A 13,059-nucleotide genomic window follows, 5' to 3' on the forward strand; every position below is an offset into this window, starting at 1 on the left:
GTTGCTGCTGCCCGTTTTCTTCTAAGCGCTGCTGCTGTTTTCGCTCTAGACAGCCACCTCTTGCTGCTGCAAATTCTGTTCTGTGGCAGCAAACTCCAGGCACAAAAATGCTGTAGCTGCTGCATTGGCTCTGTTGCAGCAAGCACCCTCAAACGGCCTTTTTACGAGGAGGATTCATCTCAATTCAGGGAGCTCTCTTAACCTCTCCTATCGTTTTGTCAAGCTCTCACTTAACTTTGGTTTCTGCTGCAAAATTATGCAGGAAATGAAGTGGAACATGGAGGAGATACCAACTTTATGTCAGGTTCATTCGCGGCTGTAAAACAATTCGTTAACGAGCACCACCTTGGGCGACTTAAACAGGGAGTCTTTCAATTTGCCCCTATTTACTGATTCTCCCCACCACTTAAAGCCTCCTCTTTTTGCAGATTTTTTGGCCTACAATGAAACGAAACCCACACCCATATAAAGGAGACAAATTTTCTTGTCAGGTTTGGATTTTGGCTCAGAATTGCTTTGCACATCCCCGGTCATCGATTGCCTCTGATGTACACTCACTCTTGTGCATTAGAGCACTCCATTGACCTCTTTTTCTTTTTCTTTTTTTCTCTTAAAAAGCCAAAAGGTATGCACTCTTGTGACCTTTCATCACACAAACCGAGGAATTGGTACAAGAGCGCTTGGCTCTCATTGACTGCCTCATTCATCACTTTCTGTTTCAGCTTACACACATTGTTGCTCACTCTCTTCTTTCATGATGCTCACATTTGCTACACTTGCACAATCACTAGCTCTCATACCTTTTGAACTTATTTGGTCCTACACTAAAAACACATAATTGCCTACACAATCTTTTAATTTCTTGAAAGCACATTGGTCCATTTTGTACTCGGAGTTCTCGGACTTCTTAGCTCATCATCCAGTGACTGTTGTTTCCAATTAATTGAAGTGTTTCAACCCTGATTTCAATTTCTCAAAATTAGCCCATTGTTTGTTGGTTTCTTTTTTTGTTTTTTCTGGAAGCATGGACTGTGATTTCATTGGAAGACCCTTTTGGCTTGATAAGGGAGCACCTCATCTGGTTGTTTGTTGGAGACAAGAGAATTTACTGTTTGGGGAGAACAAAAAAAGGAAGGATTGAAGAAGCCGTTTGATGGAAAAGAGAAGGAAAAAAGAGAAGAAAAAGAAAGAAAGAAAATCGAAGACAGAAAAAAAAAAAAAAAGAAGAATCAAAAAAGAGGAGGAGAAAAGGATTGAAAAGAAAAGAATGGAAAAATGAAAAAAAAAAAAAAAGCAATTTTGAAAAGAAGGAAAAATGGAGGATTTTGGAAGTTGGAAATTTGAGTGTTGGCAGAATTTGTCCACGGTTTTCAGATTTTCCTCTTCAAGTTTCTTTGGTTTTTTGGTGGACTTTTGATTTTGGACCTCATCCTTTTCCTAACAAACTTGGGCTTTTTTTGTTTTATTGATTTGGGTTGAAAATTTCAATTTTTAAAAAGCAGCAGCATTAGGCCTTTTTTGTGTATTGGGCTTCATCTGATTTTGTTTTTGGAATGCAAACTTTTGAAGATTTCTGCTGGGCTGGACATATTGCTGTTTTTTGTTTCACCAGGCTGGCCTCCTCTCCATATGGGCCGCATTACTGAGTTGGGCTGTGAAAAATCATCAGCCGCCAGCCCACTTTCGCCTTGGACTTCCACCAGCAATGGGCCGCCAACTTTGACTGTTATTGGACTCGCTAGAACAGTTTTGGACCACCAACATGAAGCTGACGTTTCGGGCCGTTTCACAGCGGGCCTCCTTGTGTTGCCAAGACCATTTTGGGCTATTTTTTCTAAGCCCAACTTTTGTCATATTTTTTTTTTGGGTAAACGTAATTTTTATTAATAAAAAAAAAGGATACACATAATAGTACAACAAAGTTCTTCAGTTGGTTTCTCCCTCAACAGGCCAAGGAATACGCCATAATCTAAATAAGGCACATGTACTAACAGACTTGGCTAGGTTAATACTAAGGATGCGTTGTCTGACATCTTCCACAATCAAGAAGGCCAACGTGGCGGGAGTCCTCTCTTCATGCTCAAATCTCCTCAAGTTCCTTGCTCTCCAAATGTGATAAACACATGAAGCTAGTTAAGCTCGGTAGGCGAGGTTAACAATGTGTCTTTCCCTCCATTTTCGTGATGTCCATTCGATATCCGTCGTCCAATCTCTGTTGGGCCATGAAAAGCGCACCAATCTGCGAACCTCAGAAAGACATAGTCTGCTAAAACGGCACTGAAAGAAAATGTGACTATGGGTCTCCGTCGCACCCACATCACACAAAACACAATCGCCGAGGTGAGAAAGCCATGTTTTATCTGTCGTTGGCAGTTTGCCCAAAATTGCCATCCATAAAATAAACGTGTGACGTGAGATCTTACATGAGCCCGAAAGTAGTGAAGCCCATCCTACTTTCGGCCCCGGTGGATCAACTAATCGAATAAGGGCCTGTGTCGTAGGTTTCCCGCTCTGAAATCGCCAGATGATACGATCCTCGCCTCCATGGATGTGGGGTAATGTGTGTAAGATCTCTAGGCATTCAAAATCAGTGAAAGGAGGCCATTGCCAAGCACCTTCATCTATGACAGTGCTGAGCTTGGTCGAAAAATCCACTCCCAATAATAACGACGCGCGCGGGAATCTGTCAATGAGTGGTTCGAGAGGATGCCATGGGTCCTGCCATAAATAAAATCCATGTCCGTCCCCAATTTGATAGTCAACCATCGGTCGTAGAAAAGGTCGGAGTCGTAGCAGTTTCCTCCATCCCCATGACCCTCTTCATCTCTAACTGTCCAGATGGAGGTGTTAAGTAAACGGTCATGATAGAGCCAGTCCACCCATATCGATGTCCTCTCACACTTTATCACTTCGCATAGTTTGTTGGTCATGAGTGCCCGATTCAAGGTAGCAATATCCCTGAGTCCTTGCCCCCCTTCCTCCGTCGGTCGACACACCTCTGTCCAAGCCACTTTGGCATATCCACTATTACCCGAGCCTTTCCACATAAATGCTCGAAGTCTCTTCTCGATTTCTTTTGTAATTTTCTTAGGCAATATGAATGCAGATGCCCAGTAAACACTAAGTGAGGTGAGCACAGATTTAATAATTTGCACTCTACCCGCATATGACAGTGAGAGCCCCTCCCAACCAGCTATACGTTGATCGATTTTCAACAATAAAGGCTGACAATCCGTGATAGATAATCTACAAGACAAGAGAGGGAGGCCAAGGTACCTTATCGGTAGATGTCCCTCCTGAAACCCAAGGAAAGTCATCATGTCCTCTCGTAACCCTTGTGCTGACCGTGAACTAATAATATGACTCTTCTGAACGTTAAGATTCAGCCCCGACCAAATGGCAAAGCGGTCCAGGCCCTTTTTCAGAATACCAATCGAGTCCATATTAGCCCTATAAAACAACAATAGATCATCTGCAAACCCAAGCTGGAAAATGCGTGCCGCCTCACATTTCCAATGGAAAGTGAAGTGTCCATCTTGCTCAATCATCTGCAAGAAACCCAAATGTAAGACCTCCATCACGAGGACAAATAAGTATGGTGACAGAGGATCTCCTTGTCTCAGTCCTCGTGCGCCCGGAAAGAACCCATGCGGTTTCCCATTTAGGCCAACTGAAAATGAGGGGGTGGTAACGCATTTCTCAATCCATCTGATGAATATTGGGGGGAATCCAAATAACTCCAGAACAGCTAATAGGAAGTCCCATTCGACCGTATCGTAAGCCTTCCTAATATCCACTTTTAGCGCGCACCTGGGAGGGAGTCGGGCCTGTTTATATCCCGAGAAAAGCTCTTGTGCTAGCATGATATTATCACCAATGCTTCTACCAGGAAAAAAGGCTGCTTGGCAAGGACTAATCATCTTGTCCAGCACCACACTTAATCTTTGGACCAGAAGTTTAGCAATAATCTTATAGAGAACATTGCAACAAGAAATAGGCCGAAAATCACTAACTGTCATTGGCGAATGTACATTCGGAATAAGCGCCAGTAATGTGGTGTTAATTTGTTTCAATAGCCTCCCAGTTGTGAAGAAATCCAAAACTGCCCTCGTCACTTCCCCACCCACAATTGGCCATGCTGCCTTAAAGAAACCAGATGAACACCCATCTGGACCCGGTGCCTTATTTTCAGCTATATCAAACACTGCCTGTTTAACCTCCAAGGGGGTGAAAGGCCGAAGGATAGCAGTGATTTCGTCTTCTGTGAGTAAATGTCTGGCCCATGGTCTGAGGAACCGAATATCAATAAAGCTACGTCTCCTTTCTCCTCCTAGCAGGTTGTGATAGAATGAGACAAATTCATTAGTGTCTGCCTCCTGAGCCGAATGAGTGACTCCATGCTCATCATTGATTTGCAAAATTCTCCTCGTAGTCCTCCGTTGTGCAATCTTACGGAAGAAAACCCTGGAGCACTGATCGCCTCCTTTCATCCATTCCATCTTAGCTCGCTGACGTAGCATGATTTGTTCAAGTTTTGCCGCTTTGGTCAAAACTAGTCGACAACAATGCTCCAAGTAAACGAACAACTCCTCATGCCGGTTCGAATGTCTCCTGAGGTACCACAGACCTCACTGAGGTCTCGAACCGCATTAAAATCACCCCCAATAAGCCACGGAGTATCGACACACTGGATGGCCAATGTCCCCAGAGTGGTCCACAGATCACGTTTGTCAGCTACCTCATTGGCCCCATAAATAACAGTCAGGGCAACAGACTCATGAAGTGCTCGAATAGTAACATTACAGTGAATAAATTGTGCACCCAATTCAATGACATCAACATGAACAAAGTTCTCATCCCAAGCGATCCAAATACGGTTGCCAGTTGTTACATAATCTACAAACCATTTCCAATGCGGTAATAGAAATGATTGAATTTGAGAAGTATTATTCAATCTAACACGAGTTTCAAGAAGACCGAGAAAATGTAACCTGAAGTCAGTAACAAGATCTTTCACTACTAGCTGGTGGTCCCTCTTATTTAGGCCACGCACGTTCCAAACAGCTGCGTTCAACATGGGTCAACTGAGGTGGGGCTGCATGGCTTAGGACCCCCGGTATGTTTGTCTGCATCATCATCAAGGAGATTTAACGCATCGAATGTGTTATAAAGGACAATATCCTTACCCTTATCCTTTCGTTGTTCGTCCCTTCTTGGTGCTTCGGGTTCATCGGAGCACGGAGATTGCGATCTAACCTCTTCTTCTCGTGGCTTTTGTTTAATCGTAGGTTCTCCAATGTCCGCTACTAATTGAGTGACACCTTCCTTCTCTCTCACCATCTTAGGCGGCCCTCTTGCTGTTATCCTTGGCACATAAACGGACACCGGTGGTTTAGTAGGTTTTGTCGGTTTACTCAACACACAATTCTTTGCAGAGTGTCCCAGGCTCATACACCCTGTGCACTTCGGGGGCACCCATTCGTATTCAACATCCACTTTACATGGTGATTCTCCTCCATCGTCATCTGGGGTCAGAATAACAATATGCTTCGGTAAACTTGAACTGATGTCAAGCATGACGCATACACGAGCGAAATCCAGCCTCGTACATGCCCTCGTGATGGCGTCTGGGTACAAGGGTTTTCCAATTCCGCTTGCCACTATACTTAGTCCTTCCGTTGTCCATAATTCCACAGGAAGGTGGTGTAGCTTAATCCATACTGGTACTTGGGTGTGCTTCAATTTTTTCATTGCCATCCCTGGCTCCCATTTCTGTAGATTTATCGGTTGACCCTGAAAAAGCCATGGACCTCCCTCAATAACTTCCTCCATATCATTAATTGTTTTAAACTGGAAAAAGAAGAATCCGTTAGCTGTGGCAGTAACCTCTCTTAGTGCCGGCTATATTGATGAGACATACTCTTTTAGGTGGTGGAAGTATGGTTTTTTTCCAAAAAAATATCCAACCGCCCTCATCCTCGCCATTTTGAATAGTAGGAGCCACATACGACAAAGTTTTTCGCGATGAATTATTAAATGCATGTGCAATTTTATCATCAAGCATGGTATCATCAGGACATGCATGCAACGGGATATTGCCCACGAAAAGTCCGGTGTGAGAATTGGGTACCTTGGCCTCGCAAGAGTTTTCGATCAACTTTTTTCCCAAAATAGAGCTGTCCGTCGCGTTTAAAGGAGTTGTCTGTGCAATTTCAGTCACTGACGGCTTAACTTCTGCCGGACTCTTCAAATTATCAGACGAGAAGGACGCACCAACAGAAAAATTTTGCACAGTTCCTTCCCTCGCCGCCGATGACCCCTCCTCAGTACATTTTCCGGCCAGAAGTTCAGTAGTCGTCGTTAGTAAGCAGCGCCATGCCTTACGAATCATCGGCGCCGCCTGTTGCCTCTCCAGTTCACCACTCCACGCCCGAAGAAGAAGTCATACCTGTTTTGTTCTGTAACTGTGCGCGTGGGGGTAGGTGAGAGTCGCGTGGGGGTTGGTGAGGTGTTGTTCTGTTGTTTTCTATTTCTCAATCCTCCTGCGAATGTTGATGGGTTGAAGTAGGTGAAATTTCTTCTCCACTCAAACTTCCTGCGAATGTTGATGGGTGGAATTTCTCTTAATCGTCGACCGCACCTTCTTCTCCATTTCAGAGAGGGGTTTCTAGAGAGAGAAAAATTGTTGTCCGTTTACTTGGGTGATGGGGGTTTAGTTGTCATATTTTTTGGGCTCTCTTATTGTGTAGGATCCTAATCATTGTACAAAAACAATTGTACATTCTCGTTTTATTAGATGGGATGGGGAACCCGGCAAGTCCCTATTTCGGAAAAAAAAAAAGAAATCCTAAACCCTAAACCTTAAACCCTAAAACCCTAGACCCCAACCCTAAACCCAAAACCCTTAACCCTAAACCCTAATAACAATAGTTGGAAACACCTTATGATTAAGATGACAAAACATTGAAAATCTTGATCAAGTAGTTAAACTGAATACCTGGCCATATGCAAGTACAGTGCCATTATAGCCATGAAACAAGGCATCAACTAAAGGAGCAACAACACATTCATCAAATATTGATGAACACGGGCTTCCCCTACTACCAAAGATGTTGTCAAATGTGAAGGCATGAGATCCAATTTGAACCTGTTTCATGCACCAATTGAAAAAATACCAACAAAAACCAGTCAACACAAAAGCTTCTTCCTTAATTCAATTTTAAATGAGAACAAATATAGTTGCACGTGTACAATAAAAAATTCCGCTAGCTTAAAAAGTCAGAAAATAATATTAATCAAACATCACTACCCGCACGCTTCATACTATCTTTATTCATCAAAAACAACATGAAAATATTAATCTAAAATTAAGAAAGTAGTCATGGTTGAAATGAAAACCTGCTTTTCAGCGGGATAGACAGTAATGCAGTCAGTACATCCCACAAGAAGCTCAGAAGTAACAAGCGGCCTAATATTGACTGCAACCCTCACACTCTGTGACGACTCAGAATTATCCATCTTCCCCAGATCAGAAGCCGCCCAACAACAACAATAAAATGATATCTGAAGAAAGAAAAAATCAAAATGACATCTCAACAAAACATAATCCCACCATCTGAACTGAAAGAGGGAAATGGAGGTTGAAGGAGAGAGAGAGAGAGAGAGAGAAAGAGAGAGAGAGAGAGAGAGGCCATTTCATTTGAAATCTGGAAAGGGAAAGAGGTGAATAAAGAAAGAGAGGAATATAACGGAATTGAAAAAACCACATAATTTAATTAGAGAAAGGGCGGTTGGGTCCGAAATTCACATTTTCAGATGTTACGTGCACTCCGCGTGCGCTTACCCTCAATGTCAATTGGGACAACTTAAATTTATTTATTTATTACACCCCTCTGACACAACATCCAAATTCTAAATATTATTTTATTTTTATTTTAAATAATAAAATTGTTTTAATTGATAGAGTTTTTTGTTTCTTTATTATTTCTTTTATTAAGAATGCAGTCCAAAACAAGTAGTATTTAAAGTTTAAAAAAAAATCCTGAAATCATTTTTTATTAAAAAAATTAAAACTGTGAATATTTTCGATTACTATCTGTTGTGGCATATCGTTCCTGTGTATATATATTAAATAATATTTCATGTTTTGAAGTATATTATAAATAATAGTAAAATATATGAACAAACAAATAACAAAATAAAAAAAGATAATAACTTAAAAAATTATTGACACAACCAAAAAAAATGATGTACTGTGGAGTCACTTTCCTACAAGAAAAATAATAATAATAATAACTATAGTTAAAAATTATCTAGTTATGTTATTATTAATCATCATTTGCAAGTCTATAGGCCATTTCTTTTTTATATTAGTATATATGAAAACTAATTCCAGTAACTTTTTAGTTTTGAAGTGAAAACGATGAAATATTATTATAATCACCAATATCAATTATTATGTAATAAAACAAACATCAATAACAATCATAAACTATTCATCAATATCAGATAGGGTAAATCACAATGACTTCCCTTAAGGTTTGGTATAATTACGAACAACCCTTGTTGTGAAAAATTATAAATACCCCTTGGTGTTTGATGAAAATATGTAATTATTGGATGGAAATATAAAATTGTCAACTATGCCCTTATTGTATTTAAAAAAAAACAAATAAAATTTGTAAAAAACAATTAGACGGATTGGATGAAAAAATTTAAGAAATTATAGGAAAAAGTCCAATTGGTCAATAAAAAAATCAAAAAAATTCAAAAAATAATTAAATTTATAATTCTAAATCCATAAAGGTATTTTGATCAGTTCACAAAAAAAAAAAAGATTGAAAATCTAACGAGGACTAGCATAATGGGCTAATTATTAGACGGATGTTAAAATTATGGGGTTATTGGTAAATTTTTAAATAACGAGGGGGTATTCGTGACTATGTCAAACCTCAGCAGAAGTCATTGTAATTTACCCTATCAGATAATTATATATAATCGCCTATTATTAAAGTAGAATTGCCCCAACTATTAAAGTTGATACAATTCACACATTGATGATATTCAAACCCATAATCTCAGAGTGCCTTAGCTTCATACTGAGCTAGGCTTAATCCGTAATTCCACTAAATTTTTTTAGGGATAATTATACTCTCTTCCTTTGAAATTTAGTGTAATTACCGGTAGATTGTTTGTAATTTGGAAAATTATAGTTAGCACACATAAGGTTTGCTCCCATCCAATAAATAAATTTTTTATACAGTCAAAATTTATCGAATTTTGTGATTTTAATTAATAAATTAAAAGAAAAAAGAAGAAGAAGAAGAAAGAAATGGCATACTAACAAATTAAAATAGTACTTGCATTCAATAAGCATAATAAAACAAAACACTTCAATTTTGACTCTTTATCTTTTATAGTTGAATGATTTAAGATTATCATAGTCCTTCATGTTTATCTCAACATGTCTAATTATGCTATTATGGTTTTTTACTTCTACTATTTAATATACTTATTTGAATTTGTATAAAACACAAATATCATATATATAGTTTTTAATTATTTCAAAAGGTTGGATAAATTTGAATTGAATTTGAAAATTCAATGATATTTAAAAATTTTAACAGTGGACGGAGGGTTTTAACACCTAAGGAGAAGGCCAAGAATAAACAAAACAATATAAGTATTAAATTGTTTATGGACAGGCAAACCACAAAAAAATTAAATTTAATAAAGACTAAACTTTGAGAGTTAAGTGTTCAATAAATAAAATATAAGTATAAAATATTCAATTTGCTCATGTAGTAAACGGGGTTTTGCCCCTTGAAACATTTTGCTCACGTAGTAAACAAGGTTTTGCTTCCCACCTTCTTCTCGAACCAAAATAGAGCTGACCGCATTATCTGAAATGGCTAAATACACATACAATTTCTCTCCAACCATAGGGTTAGAAAGCAGGGGAGGGGTGGTCAAATACAACTTTAGCTCTTAAAAAGCCTTTTCACATTCATCATTCCATTCAAAATCATTAGCCTTCCTCAAAACTTTAAAAAAGGGTAAATTTTGATCAGCTAACCTGGCGATGAAGCGATTTAATGATACGATTAACTGTTGCACTTCCTTTATCGACTTTGGCGATCCTAATTGCATGATCGCTTTTATCTTCTCCGGGTTTGCCTCTATTCCTCGTTCGCTGACCATGTAGCCCAAGAACTTACCACCTCGAACCCCAAAATTACACTTAGCTGGATTCAATTTCATCCCATTGGATCGCATGATGTCAAAGGCTGTTCGCAGGTGCCCCAAATGATCACATTCCTGTTTGCTTTTTACCAACATATCATCAATGTATACTTCCATCGTACTTCCTATGTGATCCTTAAACATTCGATTAACCAATCTCTGGTAGGTTGCACCTACGTTCTTCAGTCCGAACGGCATAACGTTATAACAATAAACTCCTTTCTCCTTTACGAACGCAGTCTTCTCCGCATCTTCTTTTGCCATGAAAATTTGATGATAGCCCTGATATGCATCCATCATGCTAAACAATGCACATCCTGCCGTCGAATCAACCAGCAGATCGATCCTAGGTAATGGATATGGATCATTTGGGCATGCTTTGTTGAGGTCGGTAAAATCCATGCACATGCGCCACTTTCCTGCAGCCTTTGGGACAATGACCACATTCGAAAGCCAAGTCGTGTACTAGATTTCTCTTACGAACCCAACCTACAACAACTTATTCACTTCCTCCTTGATGATTTTGTTTCGCTCGACCCCAAATACCTTCTTCTTCTGCTTCACTGGCTTAACATGCGGATCGATATTCAACCTATGCACGATAACCTCAGGGTCTATTCCTTTAAAATCCAAGCAAACATGTCGCTGTTGCATCTCAAGAATTCGATCATCAACGTCTCCATTTCCCTCGACATCTGCGACCCAACGATGGTCATTTTCTTGAAATCCCCTGATATCAATTCTACTTCTTTGTGCTCTTCGGATGGCTCCAACCTTTCCATCCTCCCTCGTTTTACTTCTTCACCCTGACTTGTCTCCTCCTTCCTTTTCTCTTTTCTTGTACTTTCTCTTTGTTTTATAGCCAGGTTATAACACCGCCTGGCCGCTCGCTGATCACATCTTACTTTCCCTACTCCCTGTTTTGTAGGGAACTTCATCTTCAAATGGTACGTTGACACCACTGCCTTAAATTTATTGAGTCCTGGTCTACCCAACACCACATTATACGCGAATAGACTATCCACTACTAAAAATTGCACCATGCACGTTTTTCTCTTAGGTTCTTCGCCCAATGAAATAGGTAGATCAATCATTCCCTCTGGAACGACCTCGCTTCCACCAAATCCAACCAAAGGTGTTTGGACCGATTTTAATTTCATGTCTCCCAATTCCATTTTTCTAAGTACATCAATAAAAATAATATCAACATAAACTGCCATTATCAATCAATACTTTATGTACATGGTAATTTGCTATGTCCATCTTTATGACCATTGGATCATTTTGATCGAGTACATTCGAACTCAAGTCTCTATCTCCAAAGACAATGTCTTCCTGGGACTCCACATGCATCATCTGCTCTTACGTCTGAACCTGCTTTCCCTCGCATGTTTTTTCTTGCCCTCGAAGAATCTCCATTCGTTGGGCCACCCGAAATGGTGTAGCTAACTCCCTTCGTGGGTGCATTGTCCCGAACCAAATTTTTTCCTGCATCATCCTTTTGAGATCTCTTGCGACTTCGCGATCTGCTACGATCTCTTTCCCCTGATCTATCTATTAGATGCTTGAAGTACCCCTGTCTTATGAGCCTTTCAATCTCATCCTTCAGTTGGTAACAATTCTCCGTGTTATGGCCCTTATCTTTGTGGAACCTACAATACTTGTTAGAATTTTTCTTCAAAGGTGTATCACGCATCTTACTTGGCCACTGTAGGAGACCTTCCTTTTCGACCATCGCCATCACTCTTTCCCTGGTTGTGGTCAAGGGAGTGTACCTGTGATACCTGGGTTGATATGGCCCTCTTCGTTCATGATCTTTTTCAGATCGTTGCTTCCCTTCTTTCGACCGTTCGCCCCTTGACCATCCTGGATTCCTTGTCCACTCGTTATCCTTCATGGCATTCATCTCCTCCTCATCTATGTACTTCTGTGCCATCTCCATTAGTTGTTCCGTCCCTACTAGTGGATCTCGAGCCAATGCTGATGCGAACAGACCCTTCTTCAAGCCATGTATCAATATCCTCACCATCATATCAATTCTTAGGTCCTGCACCTCCAATACTTCGTTATTAAATCTTTCCATAAAATTTTTTAACGTCTCATCCTCCTTTTGCCTGATAGTAAAGAGGTGTGTGGCCGACCTCTTTGCTTTCCTTTTGCTGGCAAAATGAAAAAAAAATTATGAATTAACTGCTCATAAGAATCAATCGTTCCACTTCCCAAGCTCGTGAACCATTCTTGAGCTTTTCCTTTCAACGTAGTGATGATCAACTTTGCTTTGATTGAGTCGGTTTGACCATATAGGTTCATAACCAGATCGAATGCAGCCACATGTTCCCTAGGATCTTTACTTCCATCGTACTTGGGAAGATCTGAAAATCGAAAACTATTGTCTACCACCTCTAGCAAGATCCTATTGGTGAAAGGTGAGCTCCTATTTTGAGAAACGATCTCACCTCTTTTTTTTAACTCCTCTATTTGTTTCCCCAACTTTTCTATCTGCTTTCTAACATTGTCCACATCTGCTCGCCAGATTCCCGGTTCTCTGGTGATCGTTCTTCGTTTGATAAAGTCCTTTCGGGGCCTTTCTCAGGCACCCTTAAGACTTCTCGCCTGGGATCTGCCTCCATTTCCTAAAACATCTGCCTCCTAATCCCTTCTCTAGCCAGCGTTACCGTTCGGCATTCGTACTCCACAATCGCTTTCCTACTCGCCTCCTCAATCATCCGTTGCAGTTCTTCCTTAGTGACTTGAATCATCCTTTCCTCCGCTCTTCCTTGGGTCTCCTCCACTTGCTGGTCTCGCCTAGATGACCCT

General features: G+C 40.2%; 1 protein-coding gene across 1 annotated transcript; it reads right to left on the reverse strand.

Moving 5' to 3' along the window:
* Positions 1 to 11,554: 11,554 nt before the first annotated feature.
* LOC148784346 (uncharacterized) lies at positions 11,555 to 12,872 on the reverse strand. Its single transcript, XM_088877142.1, has 2 exons — positions 12,754 to 12,872; positions 11,555 to 12,401 (listed from the first exon to the last, which is right to left on the reverse strand). Exons 1-2 carry the CDS (start codon positions 12,870 to 12,872, stop codon positions 11,555 to 11,557), a joined length of 966 nt encoding a protein of 321 aa, XP_088733268.1.
* Positions 12,873 to 13,059: the final 187 nt, after the last annotated feature.

The sequence above is a fragment of the Sesamum indicum genome, linkage group LG13, assembly GCF_026168435.1.
Source record: "Sesamum indicum cultivar Baizhima isolate 11 linkage group LG13, ASM2616843v1, whole genome shotgun sequence".
Lineage (NCBI taxonomy): Eukaryota > Viridiplantae > Streptophyta > Magnoliopsida > Lamiales > Pedaliaceae > Sesamum > Sesamum indicum.